The sequence below is a fragment of the Schistocerca gregaria genome, chromosome X, assembly GCF_023897955.1.
Source record: "Schistocerca gregaria isolate iqSchGreg1 chromosome X, iqSchGreg1.2, whole genome shotgun sequence".
NCBI lineage: Eukaryota > Metazoa > Arthropoda > Insecta > Orthoptera > Acrididae > Schistocerca > Schistocerca gregaria.
The window spans coordinates 801,140,675-801,167,022 of NC_064931.1; the positions used below are offsets into that span (position 1 = coordinate 801,140,675).

The 26,348-nt window shown below is 41.7% G+C and overlaps 1 protein-coding gene across 10 annotated transcripts in view; it reads right to left on the minus strand.

Annotated features, from left to right (window-relative positions):
• Window positions 1-23,808, minus strand: part of LOC126298507 (forkhead box protein P1) — a 692,749-nt gene extending 668,941 nt beyond the window's left edge. For 7 of the 10 annotated variants that reach the window (XR_007552614.1, XM_049989844.1, XM_049989848.1 and 4 more), the window contains exon 1: window positions 23,747-23,805. Coding sequence is in view for 9 of the 10 variants with exons in the window: in XM_049989844.1 (XP_049845801.1) it covers window positions 23,747-23,776 (30 nt within the window). In the remaining variant the exon portion in view is untranslated. Of the gene's footprint in view, window positions 1-23,746 lie in introns of all 10 variants that reach the window. The other 3 variants (XM_049989851.1, XM_049989850.1, XM_049989843.1) reach the window with 1 other exon arrangement.
• Between the last annotated feature and the right edge of the window lie 2,540 nt (window positions 23,809-26,348).

Consider the following 26,348-nt stretch of genomic DNA (forward strand, 5'->3'; position numbering starts at 1 on the left):
CGCTTTAGTCCAGTTGGTGTTACTAATCGCACAGTATTTGAAACGTAAAGGAAAACATTTATGCTGTAATTAACGTCGCAGATTGCTTGAGTAGCACTTAACCAGTACATTTAAATTTCGATACGCGAAGAATAAGCCTGGAGATGCATTATACTTAAGTTAAAGATGTCTGCTTTGTTGAGCCAGAAAACAGGGGCGGCAATGTTAGTGCCCCGTATGTGTGCATGTTCCGGATAACTCAATAATAACCTCTTCAAACAACCAACAATTTTTGTTGTTGCAAATCGAGTATTGACTGAACTCAACAAGGTTCCGTGCAGAATGAATCTCGGACGTACTCCAGCGTATTTTATTCCAGATCTAGAGTTATACCCCGTAAATCATTGCAGAAGTAAGTGCAGAATATATTTCCCATCGTATCAATTATCGATAGTTCCTCAAATACGGGTGAGGACTGTGGAACGATAAGAACAGCCACTAAAATATCTCTGCTGGAACTGCAACTTGTCCAATCTCATTTTTGAAATCCAAACGGGACTGTAGCGTCGATATTACGAAGTTCTGAGTTAAATTTTTAACTGTTTTTCTTTTCTAAAATATTGTACGTGGATATTCGAGAAATAATCGGATTTTTTCCTCAGGTTCTTGAGAATGTAAGTTGTTCAGCATCTCAGTAGCAAACTCGGGCGGATCGATCAAACCAACGATCATTATACAGCGACAATAGACCAGTGCACACTCGTTTCCATCGATTGCGTATTCTGTACAACGCCTATAAACACCTACTGTGGATATTTTACAGTATTTCCATTTAAATCGAACCATAAGCGATTTCGAGAATCAACGCCCATCTTCTTGTGGCCAGACACGTTGGTTGCAGAATGCGTAGCGTTAGCGACATACCGTCTGTTATTGCAGTGCGTGAAGGAAAAACCAAGAATTAAAAAATTACAACAGCAGCGGAAGATATGTCGCTAACGCCACGCGCTACGAACAGGTGTGACATAGCCAACTGAAGATGTGTAAAGGTGCCCGAAATCGTTTTTATCTGTACGATACATACTATAGGGCATACACAGGGTGTTTTACAAAAAAATGGTTCAAATGGCTATGAGCACTATGGGATTCAACTTCTGAGGTCATCAGTCCCCTAGAACTTAGAACTACTTAAACCTAACTAACCTAAGGACATCACAAACATCCATGCCCGAGGCAGGATTCGAACCTGCGACCGTAGCGGTCGCGCGGTTCCAGACGAGAGCCTAGAACCGCTCGGCCACATATAAGTGTGAAGATCGGATGACTTTAAAATGTACCCCTTCACGGTGCGCGGACAGCGGAGCTCTGCAGAAGCTACTCCACGTGGCGGCTTTGCACTAGGTGTATCTGCCACACATGTTTTCATATACATTCTCTAGAAACAGTGGTGAGCATGCGTAGGGCACCACAATCAGCTCTCCTAGTTGCCAAGTACAGTTCCTCAAAGCAGTTTTTGTAGTCGGAGGAAAACGGTATTTGATGGACTGAAACGATTGGAAAACGTTTCGATACATGCGTTGAGCAGCTCTGCCATTAACGGGAGATATGAAAGTGATGCGAGCTTCAAACTTATTTTATATTCAACCGATACATTTCCGTACACGGGTTCATTATCAGACCTTTGTGTACTAAGTCCCCTCTATAACCGCTAGAAGCCTGGGATAGGAATAGTGAAGCACCTTGTACATACTGACTTCGCGTCATCATCATACAAGTCACAGAGTACAGTACAATGAATTAACTTACGTCCTGTTCCAATATTATAAGTGGTGCTTGTATATTATGGGAGCATTGTTGTGTCCCTTCAACGGGAGAAACCTTATGAACAAGACAAACGTAATGCAGATGCTGTGGCTTCCAGCGAGTAAATGTAATCTTTCAGTCAGCAAACAAGCGGCACGTACATGGCACCTTTCTAGTCCAACGTATTTTCTCATCTAGATAGTAATGATTTAAGGTGATATATTCTTCATTAGAATGAATGCAGTACACATGTATACACGCATTTATTCGTCTAGGAATGACACGCACAATAAGGGCACACTAAAAACTCGTGTTTGCGTCAGGCATAAGAGTCGAACTAGAGACCTTTGTTTTACGTGACTGTGGATGTGATCAGAGCACCACCGCTTCCCTTTTGCGTCCTATAACTCGACATTCAGACAGATGCCTCTCCGACAACATTTGCACAAAGTTAATAGAAAGTATTCACATATCAGCAGTTGAACCATGGAAGCTCCTCCATCCCGCTAGACGTTATTTTAGTAGCTTTGTTTCTTTTTTGCGATAGGGACATTAATATTTGCTATTCCACTTTTTATTACATCTTCGAGACGTTTCTAATAGTATGTGGATGTGACTTATAGGGAAAACAATTTGTTTGATACGTGAAACCGTAATATACCATGCCAGGTGACAACTTGGATGCGGCCGGAGTGGCCGTGCGGTTCTAGGCGCTACAGTCTGGAGCCGAGCGACCGCTACGGTCGCAGGTTCGAATGATGCCTCGGGCATGGATGCGTGTGGTGTCCTTAGGTTAGTTAGGTTTAATTAGATCTAAGTTCTAGGCGACTGATGACCTCAGAAATTAAGTCGCATAGTGCTCAGAGCCATTTGAACAACTTGGATGACATTTTTCTGCATGAAAGACCTCGTCATTTTACGAAATGAAATAAACCGATGTTTCGACTGCCTTCCAAGAATTACCTGTTCGAGCCCTACTAAACAGACCCTCCAAAAAGAAAGCCCTTTTAATGTTGCAGAGATAGATTTTTATTTCATTTTGCAAGGTAAATGATTTTATCTGAATCGTCGAAAATCTCGGTACGTTAACTGTCTTGGGGCTCGTGAAATTTTCTTCTCTCTTGTAACTGATTTACAAAACTGGTCACTGTATCAATTATGTGAACGGAAAGATAATACAGACGAGCTAATTGGGAGGATTAGGCGGGACAAACAAAGACAAGTGAACTAACATGCATGCTACGCTTCCAGATGCTGTACCTCTTAGGAGCGCAGTTTGTAGTCCAGAAATCAAGATACGTGTTTTCTGGTGCACTTAGTGTATTCGGTGTCCGAAGATTTTCTACAACGCGCATGCATGATCAACTACGTTTCCTTCCTTTTCGACTCTAGGTATTGTGCAACAAAGTAATTGTAAAATCTAGTTCTCAACATTTTCTGGACGTTTGAAACACTAATATTCAATCAACAAAGTTGCACATGGTATCAGATGAAAAGAGAGGTAGTAATTCTCGGTATTTCTGCCCAAGAATACGCGCAAACGGCTATTTCTTTCGAGGAATACCTATTATTTTTAGAACTGTATTTAATTTATTAAAACCTCCGAAATGTAAAACGAACGAGTGAACTCGGGTGCGCAGAATTCCTAACTGAAGGAGCTGGCACACATCTAGAAATGAGCTTTGATACAGACGCAGGAGTGATCGGCAGCCCACGCAGAATGTACAGAATCACGCCGCTGAGGACTCAGCACTCTGGGGAGGTATGGGCACCGGCCAGGCCGCCGTCAAATTTGCTCAGCTTTATTGATATTCGTGTGACGTAAAATTCAAGGATAATAGGGGCCTATAGCGATTCCCGCCAGAGTTTATACGCAGCCATACAGTATGAGGCAGTTGTGTTCCACTCGGGAAGGACGTTTTATTTCATGCATAAGAATTTGGAAAATCATGCGTTGTTACGTTTCATGGTAATGGTTTCCGCACTATTTCATTTTCTCTGCATTACGAATGTGAAGAAACTGTAAACGCCTTAAATGAAGATTATGTACCTACTAATTGAGAGGCGACACTGCGTTTGGCAGCTTACTTAGATTTGTTCGAATTACAGAAGCAGATGTAGCGCCCTCTTGTAATGGATCGAATCGCGAACTGCTCAAGCCCAATACGACGGTTGCGCGTTTACGTGCCCTCTTATTGTTTTGCAGAGAATGCATTCTGGACGTGGAGTGTGGTTCATTTCACTGCGTCCTGTTTCTAAAGAATCGTTCGGTTCCGTTACAGCACTTAAATATCTTGTAAGACTGGTTTTCAGCGTTGTACAAGTTTAGTGTCTGAACCAATAAGTAGATTTTTAAGACTGTTACAGATATATGATGCCGTAATTTGCTTTGGAAACTGGACACAGAGTGAACTTGATTTACTATAATTCCAGCCCCTCGGCCAAAAGTCTCCGCAGGTGACACCTTCCAAAACCTCTTTAAGAGACAACTTATACTCAATGTTTCTGATTCACGACGGCCGGACGGTGTGGCCAAGCGGTTCTAGGCGCTTCAGTCTGGAACCGCGTGACCGCTACGGTCGCAGGTTCGAATCCTGCCCATAGCGCTCAGAGACATTTGATTCGCGAATAAAATGCTGTACGTGTACGCATATCTAATGCTGCAGTATACGCTTGCTTCCTGGCGAAATCATAAGAGCTCCGCTGTTTTCGTTAGCTTAGACCACAAATTTTATTTCTTTGAAGCCCATTGTAGAAAAACTAATGGTGAAAATCAAACGAAGATGTTTTCTAATTTCACTAGTCTGCGTCACAAGCATTAGATATCACGAGCAAGGAATACATTTTGGCTTTCGTACGCGGATTTGAGTTGAAATTTATATGATTTTTTTATAAACAAATGTAATTTCCAAATGTGCCAAATAATGGTGCGAAGTATTCCATAAACGTTTGAACGTAATCAAGTAAAACGCGTAAACAATCTGAAATGTTCGTAAGCCATGGCAAATTTCTTTAGACTTATTCAGTAAAAACAAAGGTAGTTATTAATTAATGGTCAGAAATAATTATTTTACTACAGCAGAGAAAAATATCTCGAGGGCGACGATGTACCCGTTCAACCATTATTAGTATCGTGTTTCGCTTTTAGATTTCTTCGATTGCGCCTATAATAAAACTGAGTTTTTTGTTTCCTAATTAAAGAAATTCATTGATTTTACTTGTTTTTATAAAATTTTTGGATAGAAGAACAGGAAAACACAATTTTCGTGTATAGCCTCGACGACTATATAACAGTTAGCAGACACTAAGCGTTTTTGTCTATTAACCGTTACCTGTCCGCAGGAACGGAAGGTCTACTCCCTCTAAAATTTCATCAAGCACTACCATATGCAAAAAGTAGAGTATTACCATTACACGTGTATGGAAAGAGGAGAAAGTAATTTACCTTTGCCAGTGCCATAGCCTTAGACAAAAATCATAAGTACATGACAAAAGAGATGTATCTCAAACAGATCATTCAAAAAAAAAAAAAAAAAAAACACTACACTTTGCTATTAAATTACTTTATGATACTTTATGTAGCCACGAGCTGCTTCGGTTGTTAAGGTCTCAGAGTTGGTTATCGATAAGCATCAGAGTTCAGTCACTTCCAGTGCTGTAACACACATTATGTCTAAGCTGATAATTATGTTGATACTCCCTCTTGCGTTAAACGTTGGAGAACTATTCTTAGGCAATGAATGGAACAGCAGAAACTAAATGTTTCCATACTGACCACGTGTGTGTAGGCAAATCCGTTTCCCGTAATCTTCAGAGGAGTGCGGCCGTGGAAGCTGAATGTGTCTGCAGTGACAGACGGTTAGTCAAGAATTGACGAAAATAATTTCACCTGAAAACTGAAGCACATAAACGCGAGAAGTGGATGACGGGCTCTGCGTCCTACTGTTCTTTGCGCGAAAGAGTTTGTAGTTGGACGAGAAACTCGACTCCAGAAAGAGAATCGAAAAATTAAATTTCACCTTTTCCCGACTAAAATGTGTTTTCTTCTTTTATAATATGTCCATTCTGCGCACGAGTCCACTGTTATTGCACTAAGAAAAATTGATGTTCTGAAAAAGCGCAACGCATTTACCTGGACCGGGAAGGGGTATCTGCGCTATATCTAGCATACAAGCTGAAAGAATTCTCCCAATACTAAGTAAGGCACACTGCAAGCTGCAGTAACGCAGTATGTACGGGTTACATTTTATCATCGTCAGGAGACGATTATGATGACGTTTTGTCTGATTCTCCCCTTTATTATCGTCACACTCTAAAGATCCACCCTAGGTTTACGAGTTGCGTAGGATAGTGTGTGACAGTGCGAGTCGCAGTATATTATATTCACATTTTCCCATCAACAAGAACACCAAGTGCTTACCAAAGACGTGAATAAAGTCCCCTAGCGAACCGCGTTTATCCCATCTCTCCGAAAGTATACTACACTAAATTCGCCAAAAGAAATTTCACTCAAGTAAAGTATATACAATATCCGTTTTCATCAATAGTATTTTAGTTAATCTGGATCTCTGCTCACCTACGAAGAGAGATCGAGGACTATTCATAGATTTCTCCAGCGAGGATATGGCGATAGCTACGACAGGCTATATTTTCAGCCAAGTGTTGTAGCCAGCCCATTCCTACCCATACAAGGATAAGTTACTTCTTGACACGTGAAATTTGAAATTTTTTCACGTTTATGGTGTACGAGAGAGCAGGTGGCCGGGCCAATCTAGATATATATTTCGTAAATCACCCTACCGAATTTGCTGTTTCTTCTTTTCAGTTAGCTATTAGAGTCACAGTTTCGAGATTCCTCGGAGATTAGGTCTCAGTTTGACAACTGCTTCCACGAAATTAAGGAAATGGCAATTAAAGAAAAAATGTAATTCGCCACGTTAGGAAGGGTCGCGGTGTAAGGCGGCGACAGCGAGCAGGAACGATTTTTCCTGAAAGGCGATAGCGTCAGGCGCTATTTGGGTTGCTGTATACGCAGAGAGCGCAACCGGCAGAATATGTGGCCGGCGTTTATAAACGGACTGATGAAAATACACAGCTACGAATTCCGAAGTGAGTTATAATGAGCAGAACGTCCCGTCTACCTCGCCCTAATCCCCCAATCACAGCCTACATTTCGATTGCTTCGTGCAAATATTGACCTCATACAACTGCAGTAAATATGACTTGTCTCTCTCAAATATTATTTTGTTAACGCTACTTAAGAAAAGGGCTCGATTTTATTACGAAGGACAGATTAGCGATAAAATTCTTTTATTGGGATTCTGTATGCCGCTCCTGTTATTGTTCGCTTGTAAAGTAGAGCGGTGCAAACTCGTGATCGTGCTGTGTAAAGTAAGTTCAAAAGCAATATTATCCGACAAAGTTATTTCGTAACTAATATAAAGCAAATGGCAGATAAGCGTCAATATTTCGAATCCCGTTTAACTTCCGATATTGACTATTTAAACGCAATTCCAATTCGGCTGATGATATATTAAGTGTTTATACGACAAATGTTAAGCAGTTCGACGAAACGAAAATAATTGTCAAATAGCCAACTGTTTCAAAGATTGAAATGTGTTCATGGAGCCAGGCACACACTGATTAATCTCTGTGACTTTGATACCAGTTAGAAATATTTTAGTTTTTTATAGTTTTAAAGACAGAGGCCGAAAAAAAACGCGTGAAAGACAGACTTTCCAGTAACGTTGATATCAGCCATCGAGAGGTACGATGAAATACATAGAAAAATTCTAAGCGCCACAACAAGATGTGTTGTGGCGATATTTTCGAAGAACGGGTCTTATGATAGATTTACCGTGGTCTCTCTAAAATTTTAAGAAATATATCGCGTAAGTTCCATGCGCTGTCCATCACAGAACCCTCAAACTAGTAGCAAAATGCATTTGTATTATTATTTCAATATCGTAGTTTAAAATTACGTAATTCCAAACATTTAGGTATTAAACACTGCACTTCTCGAACACGAACTTATAACACTGATATGAGAAAGGAGTAAATGTAGTGAACATTGATGCATAAGAGATGAATATAAATACAAGAGATATTGCTTTATTTCGTTTGTTAAGCTCGTATATAGTATGGACTCTAGGTCGGCTTTTCTGACTTTGGTGACTGAGATAAATCGAAAAAATACAGCAGGACAAACCGAACACGCACAGCTGACAACTGAAATTGAAAAGGAGAACTTCTGTGTGCGTTCGGCCTCTGGAAGAAACAGATAGTCGCATGCACTGAGGAGGAAACCTGATTTGGCTTACAGTTGCTACCAAAATAAAGATATATCTCTGTTGGAGACAGGTTACGAATTTCTTAGAAGTAGAAGAACGATGAACACCGGGACGGAAAAAAAAACGGGGTCTCTTGTCTAGATCAGAGCGTGGAATACGCATTAACATATACTCTGTCCTGTACCCACAGAGTTTCCTATTTTACAATGTATTCGGCTTCAGAAAATGCCCATTACTGTTGCGCCCTTTAAAATCGGTACGCGCCTAGCTCCAAAGATGAGGAGGACGGCAGCACTGGACGGGCGTGCACCGCGCAGGATAGGGGCGTGCCGCCGTCGCGCTAATTCGGATGGCGTGTCGCGATCGCATTTCACTCGTCACGTAATCGACCTGCAGCGTCGCTTGTCGGTTACTACACTTTGTGCGAGAGCCAGACTCCATTTATATTTTGGGCGCATCCGCCACTTGTACAGCCGATAAACAAGCCAACCGCGATTGGCGGCTTTAATTTTAGTTTTTACCTACGGGACGGATATCATAATATTTTAGATAGAGCCGTTTTTCCAGTGTGTAAGTTCGGATCTGTGACTTATGTTTAAGCGGAAATTGTTTTATTATCATTCGGCTCATAAAAAAGAGATATAGAGCTAATAGGATGCTGAAATGAAAAGTTGCTTACAAAATCAACCCGGTGACACACAAAACAAATTTTCATGTTAGGTTCTGTCTTATGACATTGCATTTTAGGATTCTAATATTCATCGCAATAAACATCCTACCTTTCGACATAGCAACTCCTCCCAGTTTTCTTTTAACGGAACGATATGATGAAGAGGTAATAAACGAGACCGACAGCAGTAGATTGACACGTACCCCAAGTAACTTCAGCGCCCCTAATACTTCATAAAAGGCTCTATGTACCTAAACTTCTTTTTACCAGTGACAGTTCGCAAGCATGCGAGAGTTCAGTTATATGGCGAATGCTTGAAAATTTTCTGTGTTATCTCAAACGTGCATATTTTTTCTTCGAAATCACTGAAAAACTAGTGTATAGTGACATGCCGCACGTTAAAATTTGTAGTGAAACGTTTTGCCAAAATAGCTGGAAAGGTGTTAAGTACGGAAAGCATGACTGCCAGCACGATATACGTTCCGCCCGCTGTTCCAGTGTTCGGATTCACAGTTAGCACATTCCCCGTCATATGCAGATGAAAAAGGAATAATACGTTTATAGGTCCCGTCAGTGTCTCAAAATACTGCTCCTTTCAAGACCTCGTCGACGACGTTAAAAGAAATATTCAGCTTCATTAAAGAGGTCGTTTTCAATATATCGTTAGTTTAAGCGTCGACTGTACAACAAAGTACTCACGCCTCTGTATATTACGAATTGTGGAAAAGCGTGTTTCGATACCTCAGGAACGTATGAAATATTAATATTGCCTTCGTTGTGCAGCATTCCTTGCAAAATTGACCACACGAAACGCAAAAAAAAAGAAAAAAATTAAAAGAATTTCCAAATTTTTCTACGCGAATCCATTTTTACACACTTTAAATTTTACTCTTCTACGCCGCACCAAGTAGCCGCTCGACTTTGCGTCACGGCATTTAAACTAGCTGCGTGAAATGGATAAGATCGTACAAAATACGCGAAAAATGGCGAGTGATAAACTCATCATACAGTGAGGGCTGGTAGGAGTGCGGGAGGTGAAGATCCCAGAGCGTAGGAATAACGTAGTTCCACGGCGAGCGTTAAGCAATGCTTGCATATCACGAAGCACCATTTCTCTGCGAACAAGGGTGCGTTATCTATATCTGTCCCGCACAAACCACCGTATTGTGCTACTACCATAATTATTTTGTTTCACTCGCGAAGGCTGTACGAGAACAACTCCAACCCGAAACATGTGTCGATGCCCAAACTCTTATAATTTAGTAACTGCGCCCTTACGATATATGTGCTCTCGGGAGAGGTGGGAGATCACAGTTCGCGAAAGCGATGTGAGAGGTAACGCCTCGGTAACATTTGCCACGGTGACGCGGACCAAAATAGCACACAATGTCACTCGCGCAGTAAAATGAATAATGGTTTCGCCGCTAGTTGCACGCATTGTACTAGCTCCATTGTGTAAGTAGACTTCCTGTAGAGTTTTCAGATTAATGTCAGTAACGTAGGTTTCATGTTGATGTAGGAAACTTGAAAGTTGATGTTCGACACCAAAATCCGGTGGTTTCATAAGTATTGGCGTGTAAGTGAGGCTGTGGTCGGTGGCAGGCAGCACGAACAGTTTCGAATTTGAACTGTATTTTTATTCATCTCTCGAGGTGTTGGTAACCGACACGGCATCAGTGTTCGCGATTTGGTGGAACGCGGGTACGTCGCCAACCGCGCGCGGGCGCTCCGGGGGCTCGTAAGGAATATAAAAAAAAGGAAAAAAATAAAAAAGTACAAAATAAATAAAGGGGGTGAATTCTGTCAGATTTGGCGGATAATTTTAACTGACGTTTCCGAGTGTACTTATTGAATGAGTGCGCGACGATTCTAGAGGTAAACGGGCAGGAGTGAGCGTGAGAAGGACTAGCGCTTACCTGAAGGGACCGCAGAAAATGCAACTCGAAAATAAATAAGAAATATGGCTTAAATAAAAAAATCAACAGAGCAAGGTACACAGCGCAGCAGCCCGCACCCATCTCCACTGGCTTTTGAAAAATCAACAGTGTAGTAGAATATGGACTAACAACAAACACATCTGATAAATACTCTGGTGCAAAGCCAACAAGTTGCGGGCTGGCTGCGCACAAATATTTCCTCACGTTCGCGCAGTTCGTTAGCACGGCCGGCTCGCCGACACAATCGAACGGAGCGGCATCCGCACTCTCAAGTAACCGCGCCTCCTTCCCACAGTCCCTACTGGACCTCAACACAGCAGAGTACCTGCGTCGTATCAGTACGGTGTTAAACTAGGCTACGTGCTGGCGGCAGGCGCAGATTTGTTTCCCCGCGGCCAAGTGACCCTTCGGGACCGGGTCGCTAAACTTTGGCAAGACGGGACGCACCTTCTTAACGGCATTCAATTGCCTACGATTACGCCGCCCATAAACAGCGCTTGGCGCAGAGCGACCCCAGTTTTCTGCCCGAGAAGCGACTTTAGCGAACAAAAAGCGGAAGGCGCTCTGTTTCCGCTTACCTTTCCCCCCTCGGATATCCGACGACAAGCGGCGGGAGACGTGACGCTGCAAATACTCGGCCTATTTTCAACAGCGTAGCGATCGGCACATTTATTAGATAAATAAAGGTAATAGGCAGGGTTGTGGAAATACTAAAAATAACGTAAGTTTGAACTGCTTGGGATTTTCTGATGATCCTGCTCTCCTAGCCAACAATGCACTCTTAACCAGGCAACGACTTAAATCACTACAAGAAATATCACAGAAAACTGGCCTCTGAATATCATTTGAGAAAACGGACATTATGCTAACTGACCCACCACTTGCAAACAAAAGTACGATAGGAGAACAAAAATTCATAATTGTCGATAAATTTAAATATTTAGGTGAAATCGTAAATTGCATCCTAAATGAGAATACATCGTGGCCGAACAGAATAAAGAAACTGAACGAAGCAAATTACGTTATCAAAAACATATACAGTAAAAAAAGCCTATCTATAGAAACAAAATTAAAACATTATAAAACAGTTATACAACCAGAAATAACTCACGCACCTGAAATCATCTTCAAAACCACTACTATAGCAGGAACTGACAGAATACTGAAGATAGGAAGCAGAATAGTTGGAACATGCATAAATAAACAATTTCAAGTACATGGGCATTGGAGAACAGCTTCAAATCCCCTCCGCCACACACCGTCAGGTGGCTTGCGGAGTATGGATGTAGATGTAGATGTAGAAACGAAATGTACAAGAAAATAGAAGCAGTAATGAGCACGATCAGAAAGAAGTGCATCTCATTTTTTTTGGACATATGATGAGAAAGCTAGAAAACGGAATTAGTTATGGAATAATAGAAAAACTGTGGAATAGTAAGAGCAACACTAAATGGATCACAGAAATTAAGGAAGATGTAAGAGAACTGCAAATTACTGTAGACGACTTAAAAAAAAAGAAACATAGAAAACCAGAATATTGCAAGAGACACGAACCAGGCTACTTACGAAGTCAAGAAAAGAGCTGTAGGAGAGCAAAACTCCTTTCATACAATAATAAATTATAATAATCCCTAAATAACCACTGCACTATTGAATTGTTTTATTGAATTATTATTAAACTGTATTGTATTATTGAATTGCAACAACCTGCATAAACCTTTGTATAACTGACTAGAATGGTCCAACGAAGGCCGTAAAATGAGCATAAAATAAATAATATGAACATAAAGGATGGTCAAAAACGATCTGAAAAGCTTTTAAGGGTGTTTCAGGATAGATTGTGCTGAGAAATAGTTATTAAGAAAAAAAGAAAAAAACATCGCACTGTTTCCGATTTAATTAGCACTGGAATTAGCCAGTCAGGTTATTGCGTGCGCAAAATCAAGCAGCCTGCCAGAGGAAGTGTCGCCAAAGGTAGTCCCCGTTTGGTTTCCTAACTTAAATTTATCAGGTCCGAAAAAGGCACATTTTAAATGGCAATGAGCATTTGAAGACGTGGTAACTCACGAACCCATACATGTGTGTGCATTACCGCATCTTACCACGTACTGGTGGCTGAATATACGCGCGCGACGACACTGTTGGCTAACTTCAATGTTAAATACCTCGGAAACGGCGAAATATAGAATTTTTTCTTAAAAATCATTTCTCAACGCAGTCTGCCCTGCAACATCCTTACAAGCTTTCCAGACTGTTTCCGACCATCATCTGTAATTTTAATACCTAAAAGTACGTCAGCTGTCTATATTTCGATTTTTTATTGACATGTATATGTATTTCGGAGCCGATTCTCCAACTTCAGGCCTTACTAATTTCAGTAGAACTTTTCGTCGTGACGTGGTGAAGCAGTATCAGGTGAGGGTAGCTATAGTGTTACATACGCGGAAAAGACATGAGCGGTAGTGTTTTATACTAGAATTCATTTGTCTCTTCCGATTATTTAACAATATAATCTCTCTGGTGTGACTTCTTCAGGACGCAATGATGAAAAGCCGTGATTGAAATTGGTAAAACCTGAAGCTGGAGTATCCGCTTCGAATTACATATCGGTAAAAATAAAAAGTACCAACAGGTGACGGAATTTCACACATAAAAATATATACATGTTGTAATAGTCTTGTGTATCAAGTGCGACTATTGCGGAAACGTTAAAAAAGAAAGTATGTTATGTGTGACATTCTGTTCTGCTTCCTCTATACACCAATGACTGGTTTATTCGCAGTAACAGTTAACCAGACATACTTCTGGACCCGAAGGAAATAAGGAAACTATTTTTACGGTTAGAGTTTCGAAGCCAACGAACGAGCGCTTTGCGCTTAAGTTGTCAGTGCCAGTCACTTTTGTGGCCCCTGAGATATTAGTTTAAAACATGGAACGAGTTTTTAAGCGGGGTTCCAGAGCCGTAGATAAGAGCAGGTTAGGGATCTGAGACTTTGTATGGTTTTCAGCAAAGCGTTTCTCAAATTCTACCGAAGAATGTGCGAAGTGCGACGGCGTTCCTGCATAGCTGCCGGTCCGCCTCCAAACGTTCCCGTGGCGGAGTCGGTGCCACCGCACTCAGCGGGTGTCACCACTACCACCTTTAGCCTAGATTCTCTGTAAACCATAACGATCACCAACACAATCTCTGAGTTATTATCATTCAAATACACTGTTCAATGTTCTGTATCATACTAGTCATATTACAGTAACGCTTGAAGTCGTTGTCTTAAGTAGTCACTTTACTAACAATTTAGTTTTCGATACGAATGATGACCGGAATTTGACGTCAGAAAAAAATCAAGTTCTGCCATCTACCATCATAATTGTCCTTACTGTTAATCGTAAATATTATTGAATCTGTTCAAGGTATCGGAACAAGCTTTTACTCAAGCCACAGCACTTACAGCGTCATGTGCGTTGTTATATGTTCAACGCTCGTAATTTTTCTTAATCTACCACGTCGTTGAAATATGTTTTTGATGGAATTGTGTAATTTTAGACGGAGTTCGAGAGCCCTGTAATAGGGAAATTTTTCTCTATTGCAGAGCTCTCGAATGTCGTCTAAAATTACACAATTCCATCACAAACATATTTCATCGGGGCAGTAGATTAAAAAAAGTTACGAGCATTGAACATATAACAATGCACGTGACGCTTTAAGTGCTGTGGCTTGAGTAAAAACTTGTTCTGATATCTTGAACAGATTCAATAATATTTATGATTAACAGGAAGGACAATTATGATGGTAGACGGCAGAACTTGACTTTTTTTTGACGTGAAATTCCGGTCATCATTCGTACCGTAAACTAAATTGTTGGTAAACTGACTACTTAAGACAAAGACTTCAAGCGTTACTGGAGGATCCAGAACATTGAACAGTGTATTTGAATGATAATCGCTCAGAGATTGTGTTGTCAAGTACCATTCTTATTGAGAATTAAAGACATTAATGGTAATTCTTGGCAGAGCGGGAGAGCCTCCCAGGAATGCCCAACAGACTGACGTGGGAGAGACGAGAATAAGACGAGAGGGCTCACTCTAAAAATCGACCAGCTACCTCACTATTCGTATGCCCAGTTCAGGTAATGAACATTACAATAAAATTACGGAAGCTGGGGCTTGTACGGGCTGATGCTGTCAGCAGATGTTCCGCGAGTAGAACGGTCTCCTTGTTGCCGCACCCTCGAAACGTGGATCCACAGGTTCGCTCCCCTCCAGGACACGGGTGCAATTTTTAGATGGGCCGCCACTGCATGTGTATACGAAAATTGGTTTCAAAATGTCAGAAATGTGTTCGTGCGTGATTATAAGTTCGCTTCGATTTAAATTAGGGTTAAGCTTAGATTAGTCAAATTAAAAAAGGAAGATTGGTGTTAGAATATATATATATTTCCAATATTTGCAGTCTACAGAGCATCAATTTTTCAAAATTGTGTTTACTTTATTTTTAGAAAGTCATTATCGACTTTGCTCAAATACGTTGAAGAAACAGATTGCATGTTTCCGTGTGTTGGTCATCCGTGCATCGCAGATAAGGCACAACTAATTATTTCTACGTATGTACGCTACTTCTTAAAGCGCATTATTTTCTGTTTCTGACTTCGTTGAATATTGAAACTGGAATGTACAAGAATAAGGAATTTGGAGTGCAAGTTTCTGTCTTATTGCGGGAAGCTGCAACTAGCAGCGATAAAGATCTCTCGACTCGCCCACAGTTTTTAATTGATTACTCTACTTAACGCTCAAATTTTGATGTGCGATTTTCATATAACACAACAGTGCCGAGTTACCGTCAACGATGTCAAATTGATACTTTTTAAATTCGACTTCTGGGGAACATTTAGAACAAACTAAAGTTTTAAAAATTACAGGAGTTTTTTTCGGAACAAGTGTCTGTACTTCAACATCAGACCATATCCAGGTGCAAATTTTAATCATTTAGTAACAGTTCGGAACAGAGGGTTCCAGTAACAATGCACGGCGCGCCAAGAGTCCAGAAGGCACACTGGCTAATCTTTCGCCGAGTGGCAATCGTCATGGGACTGTACTGTCACCAAAGAAATAAACAATATTTTTCGTGAAAAGGAAGAGGAAACATATTATTCGAGACTGAATAAGCAAACCGTTTTCAACAGATAGAGCTACAACTTGCCGATTCCTGTAGACTTGCCGGCAGAGGGAGTAAATTCCCTGTACCTCTAATTGACGTGTGCGGGCTGTGGAGAGTGGGTTCTCCAGTGTGGACGAGGCAGGCACGAAAAGAAGTCTGTTATAAATGTGAAAATGTGTCTTCTTACTGTTCGTGCTACAATCATAAAAAAATAAAAGTATTTAGAAAAGCGGTTTTTTGTATCATATCGCTGGACATTATTCGAGTTAATGCAAAACGGTAATCGCTACTGATTCCTTAAATACAAAGCGAAATACTATTTATAAGAAGAACTGAATGGCACTTTGAGGTATATTTGGTGCTGGAAACCTTTATTTTGGTTCCCTTGTCATGTTTCGGAGCGTATGTACGATTTTCTACGGTTATAGTTTGTTCTTTTTAATTCATAATGGCTGTATTTTCATCAGTGTTTTAAATTATGGGGTGTCATTTTACAGGGAAACAGTGGACATGCGCCAAGAACTAAATTAGTTTTCAAGTTTCTAAAGATGTTTGGCTGACTAAAATGAGGATAATATTTAGCATTTTTCAGAAAACGGATGTCCATAAACACAAATCAGTTTTGAAAGCGCAATAATGGAAAATCTGAAAATTTATTTGTACGATTATTGCTAGAATATGTGTATTCCAAAACTGTGCGTAATTTGAATACTACTTTGAAGACAGGTCCTAAATTATTTCTGCGCTATGCTATTTAGTATACTGTGAGACGACTTCTCCGCTCTTTTTTCTATAACGTTGATATCGTCAATATTTTCGCGCCAGTACCCTTCCGAAAAGGTAATTTTCCGGGGAGCCACATGTGTTGGGCAACTGACGTGAACAGGGCGATTTAGTCGGACTGAGAGAAAAGAAGGATGGTCTCTATATTGCGAAACGAAGGCTGTAAAGACGGACAGTGAGACAAGCGGTGCGGTGATGCTACCAGTTGTATGAGGAGGGGGGCCGTACACTTACAGGACGGATCCCGCGTGGAGGGGCGCAGAGCGTGGTGCGTGCCGTGCGTAGCGGCGCCGCAGCAACGGCCGGCGGCCAGCGCCGTCTCCCGTCCTTACCTGAAAAACAATACAACCTAATTAAATCAATTAACACAAAAACACTTTCTTTGTTCTCCAGTTAATTATCGAAATAATGAAAGCTTAAAAGGAGCCCCTAGATGAAGTTGCACAATAGAATCCACGTTTCGAAATTTATCTCCACGGTGAGACAAAATTCCTTCGGCCGATAAGGTAAGACGAAGACATACATAAATTACGAGAAAAAATACGCTTCTGTTTTATTTGTGAAACAAAATCGCTTAGAAATAAAGGCCAGCGAAGTATCTGGCAGAGAGTTTTATTCTTTCGAGCACCTTTTTTTCTTATTGTTGCTCAGTTTGTACGACTCTCGCCCGATATTGGTCACACAGTAAGTTAAAAGCGCACAAAACTGAATGTGGGCACATTATAATTTGGCAAAAGCTCTCCGAGAGAACTAAGTTAACCGCTTATTTTAATTTCGGTGCCTCGTGACTGCACATTGCAACGAGTAATATTAATGTGTGCCCTTTTTAAAATTCTCCGCTTCTTACAACCGACGTTTGAATCGCTTTATTCCTGTCTAGCAACCTGATCTGATAAGGTGAATTTTCATAGTGAGCATATGAGACCAGGAAATGACGAGTCAAAAACTTTCTGATCCATCCCGTTCGGAATTATTCGCTGATAGACTAACGAAGATGTGAAATATGAATAAAGTGAAACGTAAGCGGCATGTTAGAAAGTACTCTCTGTCCATTGGCTTCAGGTGATTTACTAAACAAAAAATAATAATAAATGAATAAAATAAAATAAAATTACGCTACATAATTTTAGATTCATTTATAATCTGTTAATAAACAACATATCGACAACAACAGTGGATGATAATGACGCATCGATTCACTATCAGTTGTTGATACAAAAGCTTGTTGGCAAAATGTGTACGTCAATATTTTAGTCATGTGAAACAGTTCTTGCTGTGCAGTAATGAAGTTGAGTGAACGACAGATGCAGAACAGACAGTTGAATTCGCTTTGGTCAAAATTTTCAGTCTTGCACGGTTTTTGGAACTCTTGACCCGACCGATGATACAGCGCGAGGCAGAGAGAACAGGGTACATTGCACCTCCATTCACTCACAATTTCGGTTCCTGTAGTGGTACTAGATCCTCACTAATTTTGCAGCAGTACTACTGTTTCAGCTTGTCTGTCACCATGCAATTGCATCTAACTCTCTATCCGCTAAGCTGGAACGAGCGGTACCGTACATTAAAAAGTTTCATATATGGTATTTTAAATCCCTTTCGGTACGACGAAATTTTTTTACGATAGTAATGTACTGAAATCGTATTTCTTAGGGGATATTTTCATAAAGATGCAAATACGTCAGTGAATGTATCTTTGACAAGTTGATACATATCGTCGCTGACCCACTCAGTGAGATGGAATGTAAGCGCTATGCTTTAGAGCACGCATCTCGCCGTCCGAAAGCCTCCCCAGCCTTCGGGGGGCAGTTTCAAGCAAATTATTCCTCCTGCGCGGTCAACTTATTTGCGTTAAACGTAGCACTGAAAAATGTTTCGGAAATCCACATTACATAGTTTCCGAGTAAGTTTCAATATATCCGCGGATTTCATCCTGGTCGGTGTTCACGGTACGGGGACCGATCTCGTTGAACAGTGCGACATCGACGGGGAATTTATGAGCTCTACGATTTCAGTATTAAATGTACTAAAACTGAAGGAGAAGCACCTGCGAAAAATGTGCATTTGTGTCTTAATCAAGCAAGGTACTCGATGCGAATGTCATTGATGAGCAAGTGAGCCTTCATTAGAAAATATCCGGTACCATAATTCTCAAACTTTTATTGCCTCGGGTTTGCAGCGGAATTGTGCTAATTTATGAAGGGTACGTTCCGAGAGCAGAAGAATTTCACAATGTGGACATCTGTGGCCACCGTAACTGACGATGAAATTCGTGGGTTGGAATGAGATAAATAGTTTCCACTTACGTTTTGGAGTCGATGTTGGAACTTTATATCCGGGTGTATTTTTGACACCGATCTTCACCCTTGTTGAAAAAAAGGCACACCTAGTCTGTTTACAAGGTACACCCGAAATGAAGGATTTAGTATCGAATCCAATATCACAGCAAAAATTTCTTTAACTGATCACAATGCTGTGACACGGGACAAGAAGTTCATCAGGATGTTCACAGTTCCGACTTCTCCTAAACTCGTCGACGGGATTTTAAATGATAATCTTCTTTCTATCTTTCTTTCTCCCGACCGGAGCTAACCAAGGCAGCTCGAATGTAGGGCCAGACTGTTACTTCTGTTACAAAAGGGAGTTTATGTTTTGCCTGATACGGGGAACTCGCTTCCCACGAAACAAATGTTCGCCTTTTGTATAATTTGTTAATGAACTCGAGTACTTTTAACAGGGCGCGCATTGCGCTCCTTCTGATTCAGTCGTCAAAAAAGTATAAAGCAATTTTCCGCCACTCGGAAGCTTTTAATAAGCACTTTACACGGAAAGACAATGGAGTTACTCACGTGTGGCAACCGCCGGCGTGGCGGTTCGGATGAACGGTTTACGAACAAAACTAATTCAGAATTTTGTTATGTGGTCGGCTTTGTGGGGCGCCACTTAATTTATGTAAAAGCTGAGAAATGCCCGCGCAGCAGCACCGGCTGTGATGTATTTGAACAATTCGTTTGTGCCGGGGTGCCTTCCTGCGGACTGACAGATAAGGCGCGGCCGCTTATCGCGTCTCGGCCACAACACGGCTGCTCCGCGGATCAACGCAACCTCCCGCCACGCTTCCCGATCGGCCACACTTACTTGTTCCGCTCTTCAAACCCGACTGTATTCCGTGGAGCCGCAAGCTGCGGCTTGCTCCCATAAATGTTCCGGGAAAGAGTCAAGTAAAATTAAAAAGGAATTAGCGGAGCGAAACAAATTATAACAATATACATATGCGCATCCTGAATGGAAACACTATAATTAGAACGACTTTAAAAACATTACCCAACAGTGAAGAAACGTCATTCGTGTCCACGGAGATCATAACTTATAATGTATTTAGTTTTACGGAAGAAAATTTTGCGGACGTTCTACTACCGAAAAATATTGTCAATGTTGTTTTAAACAAATGAATTACGTTACAGACTAAGAAACAATTCTTCACGGCATCAGTATTTTGTGTAATGAATACACAGAAGTTGGATAATGTGATCATTACCAGTAATGAAGGACCGGAAGGACGAGAGCAATTAGAAAAGATGTAGTGAAGGTCTGGTTGTGGCCTTCTGGAAGAAAACATCCCAGAATTTGAGGCAGCCTTGGAATACTTAAATAAAGTTGGTACAACTGGCATTTCTGTCACGATTCTCCCGAAGACGAACCCGTTGCGCTACGTCGGTCGACGATGCAAGAAGTAGGTGTCGAAATGGGGGAGACTACGGCTCGATTCTGGGTACGAACATTTTAGGTGAGTCTTTTCCGCGTTCCTTCATCAGAAATATGGAGTGTGGAGGAAGATCGTCAGGCAGATTGACTTGCCATCTCTATTATATTCTTACGAAACCTACGACCCCTGAAGACCAGTTTGCTGGGTATCGCTCAAAAACAATTCTTAGAAGACGACTGTTGTTTTGCAGCTTATATTTACAGTGGTGCCGTCTTTTACTCCCCATCACTTTATCATAAATTAGCACTATCGAATTTGGCGGATGAACCGGAACTTACTGACGTTACTATCACTTAAAACCTTTTTTTCTGTTCGTTAAATTGACGTAAGTGGTCTGAAACTAGTCCATTTCATCAGTAGAAGGATAACTGTTTAATGATGTCCCAGAACAATTCGAAAACTGTTACGACAATTTAGCAACCCAGGAAAATACTCTGACAAAATGACTGGCATCGATTATTTGAAATACGTGTTATTTTATTTGTCTGAATGAACACAAGACTTCTAATGATACACTGGTATACGTAACGAAACTTCTCAAATGAAAAGTGCGTCTCTGGGAGGGCGGGTGGAGGAACAGCGACCGCAACGCTCTGCCTTGTTCCGTATTAAGTAGAGATGGAAGTCATTTGTGAACGCGCTGTCTTCGAAAATATCACACAATAGCTGTTACAGTTACTCGATATCTTTATGACAGTGTCATAATTCTTTGTAGTTACCAAGAGGCACATACCTAGCAATTCAATGAACATGTATACCTCTGTAAAAGAGAAGAGTTTGCGTCTCTATTAGTTATTTTAAAATAAGGTCCCACAGAATTACGAAAATAAGGGAGATTAGAATTTAACGTCTCATTACAGATGGCAGACTTAAACATATGAAGTACTATTGGACATACACGAAATTATGTGCTAGGAATTTTTTTGCTCCAAGTTAATGTACTCGTATGAGGAAAACTTAAATATCTTTTCCTTTCTGAGTCAGACCATATACTTAGAAGCCATTGTGGAACTGTGCTAACATATTGAAAGAAAGTCAACATCAGTAGGTCCAAAAGATTTATACTTTCATAATTGAATGATTTATTCGTTTATGCCCCGTGGAACCTCAAATAAATCTTCCACTCTTAATTATACACACTTATCAAGTATGTGCTGGCTACGAAAGTATGGAATACTAGTCTTTTATTTTGTTAGTTAGGTCTAAGTAATTCGTATTTAATTTGATATTTGATATTTTTTCTGTTTTACGTTGCTTTCGAGAAATCCTAATGCTTCGAAGATTACACTTCCTGAACTCATAGTACAGAGATACATCAGAACACAGTGCATTTATATTTCTGTGCGTCTCGTGTCATGACCCCAGAGGAAAGCCTCGGTTTACATTTTTTGTCTTTCTCCTTTCCGAGCGCACCCACAGGTCTAGGCAGCTGTTCCGCCGGACTCGCAGCTGGAAGAGTGCGAAATTATTTACTGTTGACGCTTTCGGCGGCAAAGGGCGGAGGGGGGAGGGGGGGGGGCGGTCGGCAGTCGGCGGCTGTTGTGGCTCTTTGTTTAGGGGTGGCTGTCTCCATTTTTGAGCCGCGGCGATACAGGCGCGGAGGGGATGAGATTTCAATACGCTCCCCCGCGGCCACGTGCACCCTCACACCGTGACAGCCAAGTCTTAATTATACAGGGTGAGTGCCAAGCGGCACACCTGCCGTCTTCCGCTCCCGGTTCGACACCGGCAGTCTGCTCTTCCCTGGAAACCGGTGCGTGTAATTTAATAGAGACACGCGCGCCCCGGTGCTCCTTGACAATGGCGCGCAGTCTTATCTGGGCTCGGTACTCGGATGTAACTCAGACACAACAGAATGCCAAGCTGCCACGGACTGAAAAAAAAGCGACGGAGCGCCAGCCAGCTTATCACCCTTCGACAAACTCTATTGTGTCTCACGTGAACAATTGCTTGCGTGTCCATACATATTCGACTATCGACGAATTCTGTCAGTTTCCAATGCTAAGAAATTTTTGAAAGGCTGAATGACACAAGTAGAGAAAAATTTATGGCATTCCCGCTCCGAACCGAGGATCTGCGGAGATTTTTTTACCTCTTCCTCTTCTTTTCGAACCTCGTTATCTATAGGTTTCTTTCTCAAGCGATTTCTATCTGCCGACTTTCCCAAGCATTAGAACGCTTAAACTAACGCTTTCTGTAGTGAAATTTGTCTCATAAAATCGTAAATGAAATGCCTAACATATTTCGATATTCCTTACTTACAGCATAATTACCTGAAACGTGTAAGAGATTTTAATACAAGAAATAACAATTCTGGCATATTTAATAAAGAACAAAATAGCAACACTATTGTTAGACGTGAACATGGACTTATGCGAAACAATTATGATTCAGTAAAATTCTTTTGGGCAAGTGACCGAAACACAGAGTAAATTAAATAACTACCAAGTTTCGTCTACTGCTGTAGGTACTCTTCGACACGTTCATTACAAGTGTGGAATCTGCCAAAAAAAGTAATTATCTAGGAGGAGGCTGCGTAGGCAGTAAACGATACATCAGTTGCAATTTTATTTCGATTTGTGAAACGGTCACTCGCTCAGAAGATTTATACTGAATACTATCATTGTATGGCTCAAGTACTGCACATTAGACAAGAAATATTGCTGATTACACGTACAGTTATGACGCAATGAAAACGTATACGAGAATTAAGGTGCACACGTCGAAAGAGACATAATTAATCAAACAAGTCACATTTCACAATTCACATATTTTACACAACATAAACATAACAGTCACAGAGTGCAAAGAAAAGTCTATCTATCACTATGACACACAAGACTCGGTTTAATACAGAACGTATAAAGGCAGAGCGCAATCTTAACATGTACGCAGAACATTCTCACACGAACAGAACATTTTAGTAGCAAATGAAAGCTACGCAGTAATGCAAAGACATTTATATTTACAGATTTGTTTAACAGTAATACCAGTCGTAACGCCATCCGCCGCTGTCAAGTTACAGCAACAATGTTTGTGAAACAAGTAGTTCTGTAAATCGTGAATAATTTTGCTTACAGGGACGTAAATGGACACAGCATAGTTGCTGTCGTTCAGTGTCGCGCCGCTGACACGGAAGGGTGCAAGCGAATGACAAGGCAGCCGCTGAGCTAAAACAGGCGCAAAGCCGCGTAGCGCAACAATGCCGAGTCAAAGTTCCCGCCGGAAGCTGGCTCCTCCCACTAGCTGCCGCCTTTTCGGCGTCGGCTGGCGTGCGACAGCGCCAGCGACAGCGCCAGCGACAGCAACAGCGACAGACAGCAGACAGCGGGGGCGCGCAGCTGAGCACGTGCACGTGCGCGTTACCTGCACGGGGCGCCAGCGCGGTTCCAGCATGTCGGTGCGAGCTGCCGCCTGCGACTTGTGGTAGTGGCGCGGCGCGGCGCGTCTTGGGCGGCGGAGCACGCGCCGCGGCGCTCGCTTCGGCTGCCTCCGCCGCCGCTCGGCGGCGCTCGCGTCGCTACATGAGTGACCGGAGCCACAACAAGCATCTGCGAGAGAGGCATGTAAGCAACGGCCCCCTCTCCCTCGGCTGGCCGTACTTGTTTACTCGCCAGCACTGATCAATACCCGCGCTGTTTGCTATCAGACAGAAACATACATGCTTATCGAGCCGCTCCAAATAAATAGGTCTCTCCCCTTCCTCTTAAACAAACCGTATTGTTCCACCCCTGAGCCGATGTGCAGCTGACAGCGGGACGCCATTTTTCTCGCCACCCGAACAATAGAGTTTAACTTAATTAATTATGCTATCTAAGAGGTAAGGAATCGTTAAGTTTTCCCAACTTATTTACTTCTTCCTTTTTTATCTTTTTCTTTACGCCGTTCTCATACCACCGCGCGTCGGAGTATTTCTCACATTCCCGATCGTTTAACGACCGCTTTTATTTTATTATTATTTTTTATTGTTTAGCGAAAGCCTTCATTTTTCAAAAAACTTTTCCCCCTCGCGGGTCCGCCGATCTGCGGGGCGAAAGGAACTAAAATAAAGTAGGCGGTGGAAAGAGCGCGTGCGCCGCGCGCCCGCCACGCAAAGCCCACGCAACTATTTGCATCCCATTTATTTATATCCGTTTGCACCTGTCACGCTCTACCTATCACAACAACGGGCCGTTTATCACGTACATTTTTCATAAACGCGCTTCGGATTTTGCGCTTCGAATGTTGTGACTTTTTCGAATTACTATTCGGACGACTGACGGAAGACGCGCTTTGAAGTAATCCCTAGGCGCCCACAAAATCTCGCACGAAAAGTCAACTGTACGCGGTTATTGTAAGCTATTTCCAGATTTGTGTGAGTACCTCTAAGCCCGAAATAGTGCTTTACTAAAACTATATCACAAATGCATTTTGTTAAACGATATAGGATTCTTTCTAGGTGAAAGACGATGACGGTTCTTTCCTCTTGATGAAAAATATGTCACTTATTGAGCTGAAATGTAGGTATAGAACAACGTCTTCTCGGAAAAAATAAAGAAAAAATAAACGAGAATCGCGGATTCGTCAATTTCTTCATTCTGAAAAATGAAATGTGTAGATGTTCTTAATTTCGTATAAACTGCATGTGCTTTAATACAGGGCATAGATGTAAACCTGAACTACTACAATGGGTCATAATTTCCATGCGGAAGTTCGTAGAAACGGGAAACTTGTTTTAACGGTCTCAGTGGCTCAGGGCAATCAGAAGTACTGCCCGTCGGTGGCAAGTTGATTGTTGTTTCTGCGCATGAGCTCCTTTGCCCCGTATAATGCAGCACATGCTCGGCTCGTGTTAATCCGTTAGTGGCTTCGTCGGTCGGAATTTGTGAAGTCTGTGCGTGTGTAGTTCGGGCCGCGTGACAATAAGGAGCAAATTAGTAATTCGCTCGCACTATTTAGCTGGCAGAAACATGCAGTACGCACTTCGAGATCGGGTTTTTATTCTGAAAATATATGGGTTACAACACAACGGGCATTCTGGAGACAATTTAATTTGCGGGATGTTCCAACAGAGGCAACATTTTTATCGGCTGTAACGAAGTTGGAGACAACCGGTGTGTGAAACAGTGACAGTGGTAAACGCAGATCTTCACGGAGAGCAGAGGTTATTGGTAAGGTACGAAGACGCTTAGAAACTCTGCAACGAAATCGTTGCGTCGATTGAGCCAGGAGACAGGCATTTAATATGGCACATGTTGGAATGTTGCGAAGAAATCGAGACTTCAATCACACAGAGTGCACATAGCAAAAAACAGATCGTCCGAAAAGTTTCAAAGGTTTCTTATTCAGCGTCCTCTCATTCTCTCCATAACTTGATTTACAGATGAGGCATGGTTCCAACGGTCGGATTAAATTAACACACAAAACACCTGATATTGGGCTGGTGTAAACTCCATGTCATCCACGAAACACTACTGCATGACGAAAATGTTGGAGTAAGTGTGGGGTGTCAGCTTGCAGGATTGTTGGCCCCATTTTCCTTGTTACGACCGTGGACATTACAGTTTATACGAGCATCTTCAGTACATTTATGGAGCAGCTGGATGACGTAGAATTTACCGAAGTTTACTTCAAACAAGATGGGGTGAAGAGTCACACATTAACGCTTCCATGCAACCTGTAGCCAGTTTCTTTGGTGACCGTTTAATCTAAAAAAAATTATGGCTTGCTCGATCAACTGACCTAACCAACAGATTTTTTCGTCGGGGAGTATTTTAAAAGCCGAGGGTACAAGACTAGACCACGGACAACTGTGGAACTCCGCGAGGCAATGAAATACGAAATAAGCAAGGCTGGCAAGGATAAACGTCACAGAACGTCACGGAATATAGTGGAATGAGTACAGTTGTGCATCGATGCTGGTGGAGGGCACTTCCAACAGTTTTTGTAAGGACTTCGTATGTAGGCCCTATGTATGTGATATCTCAGT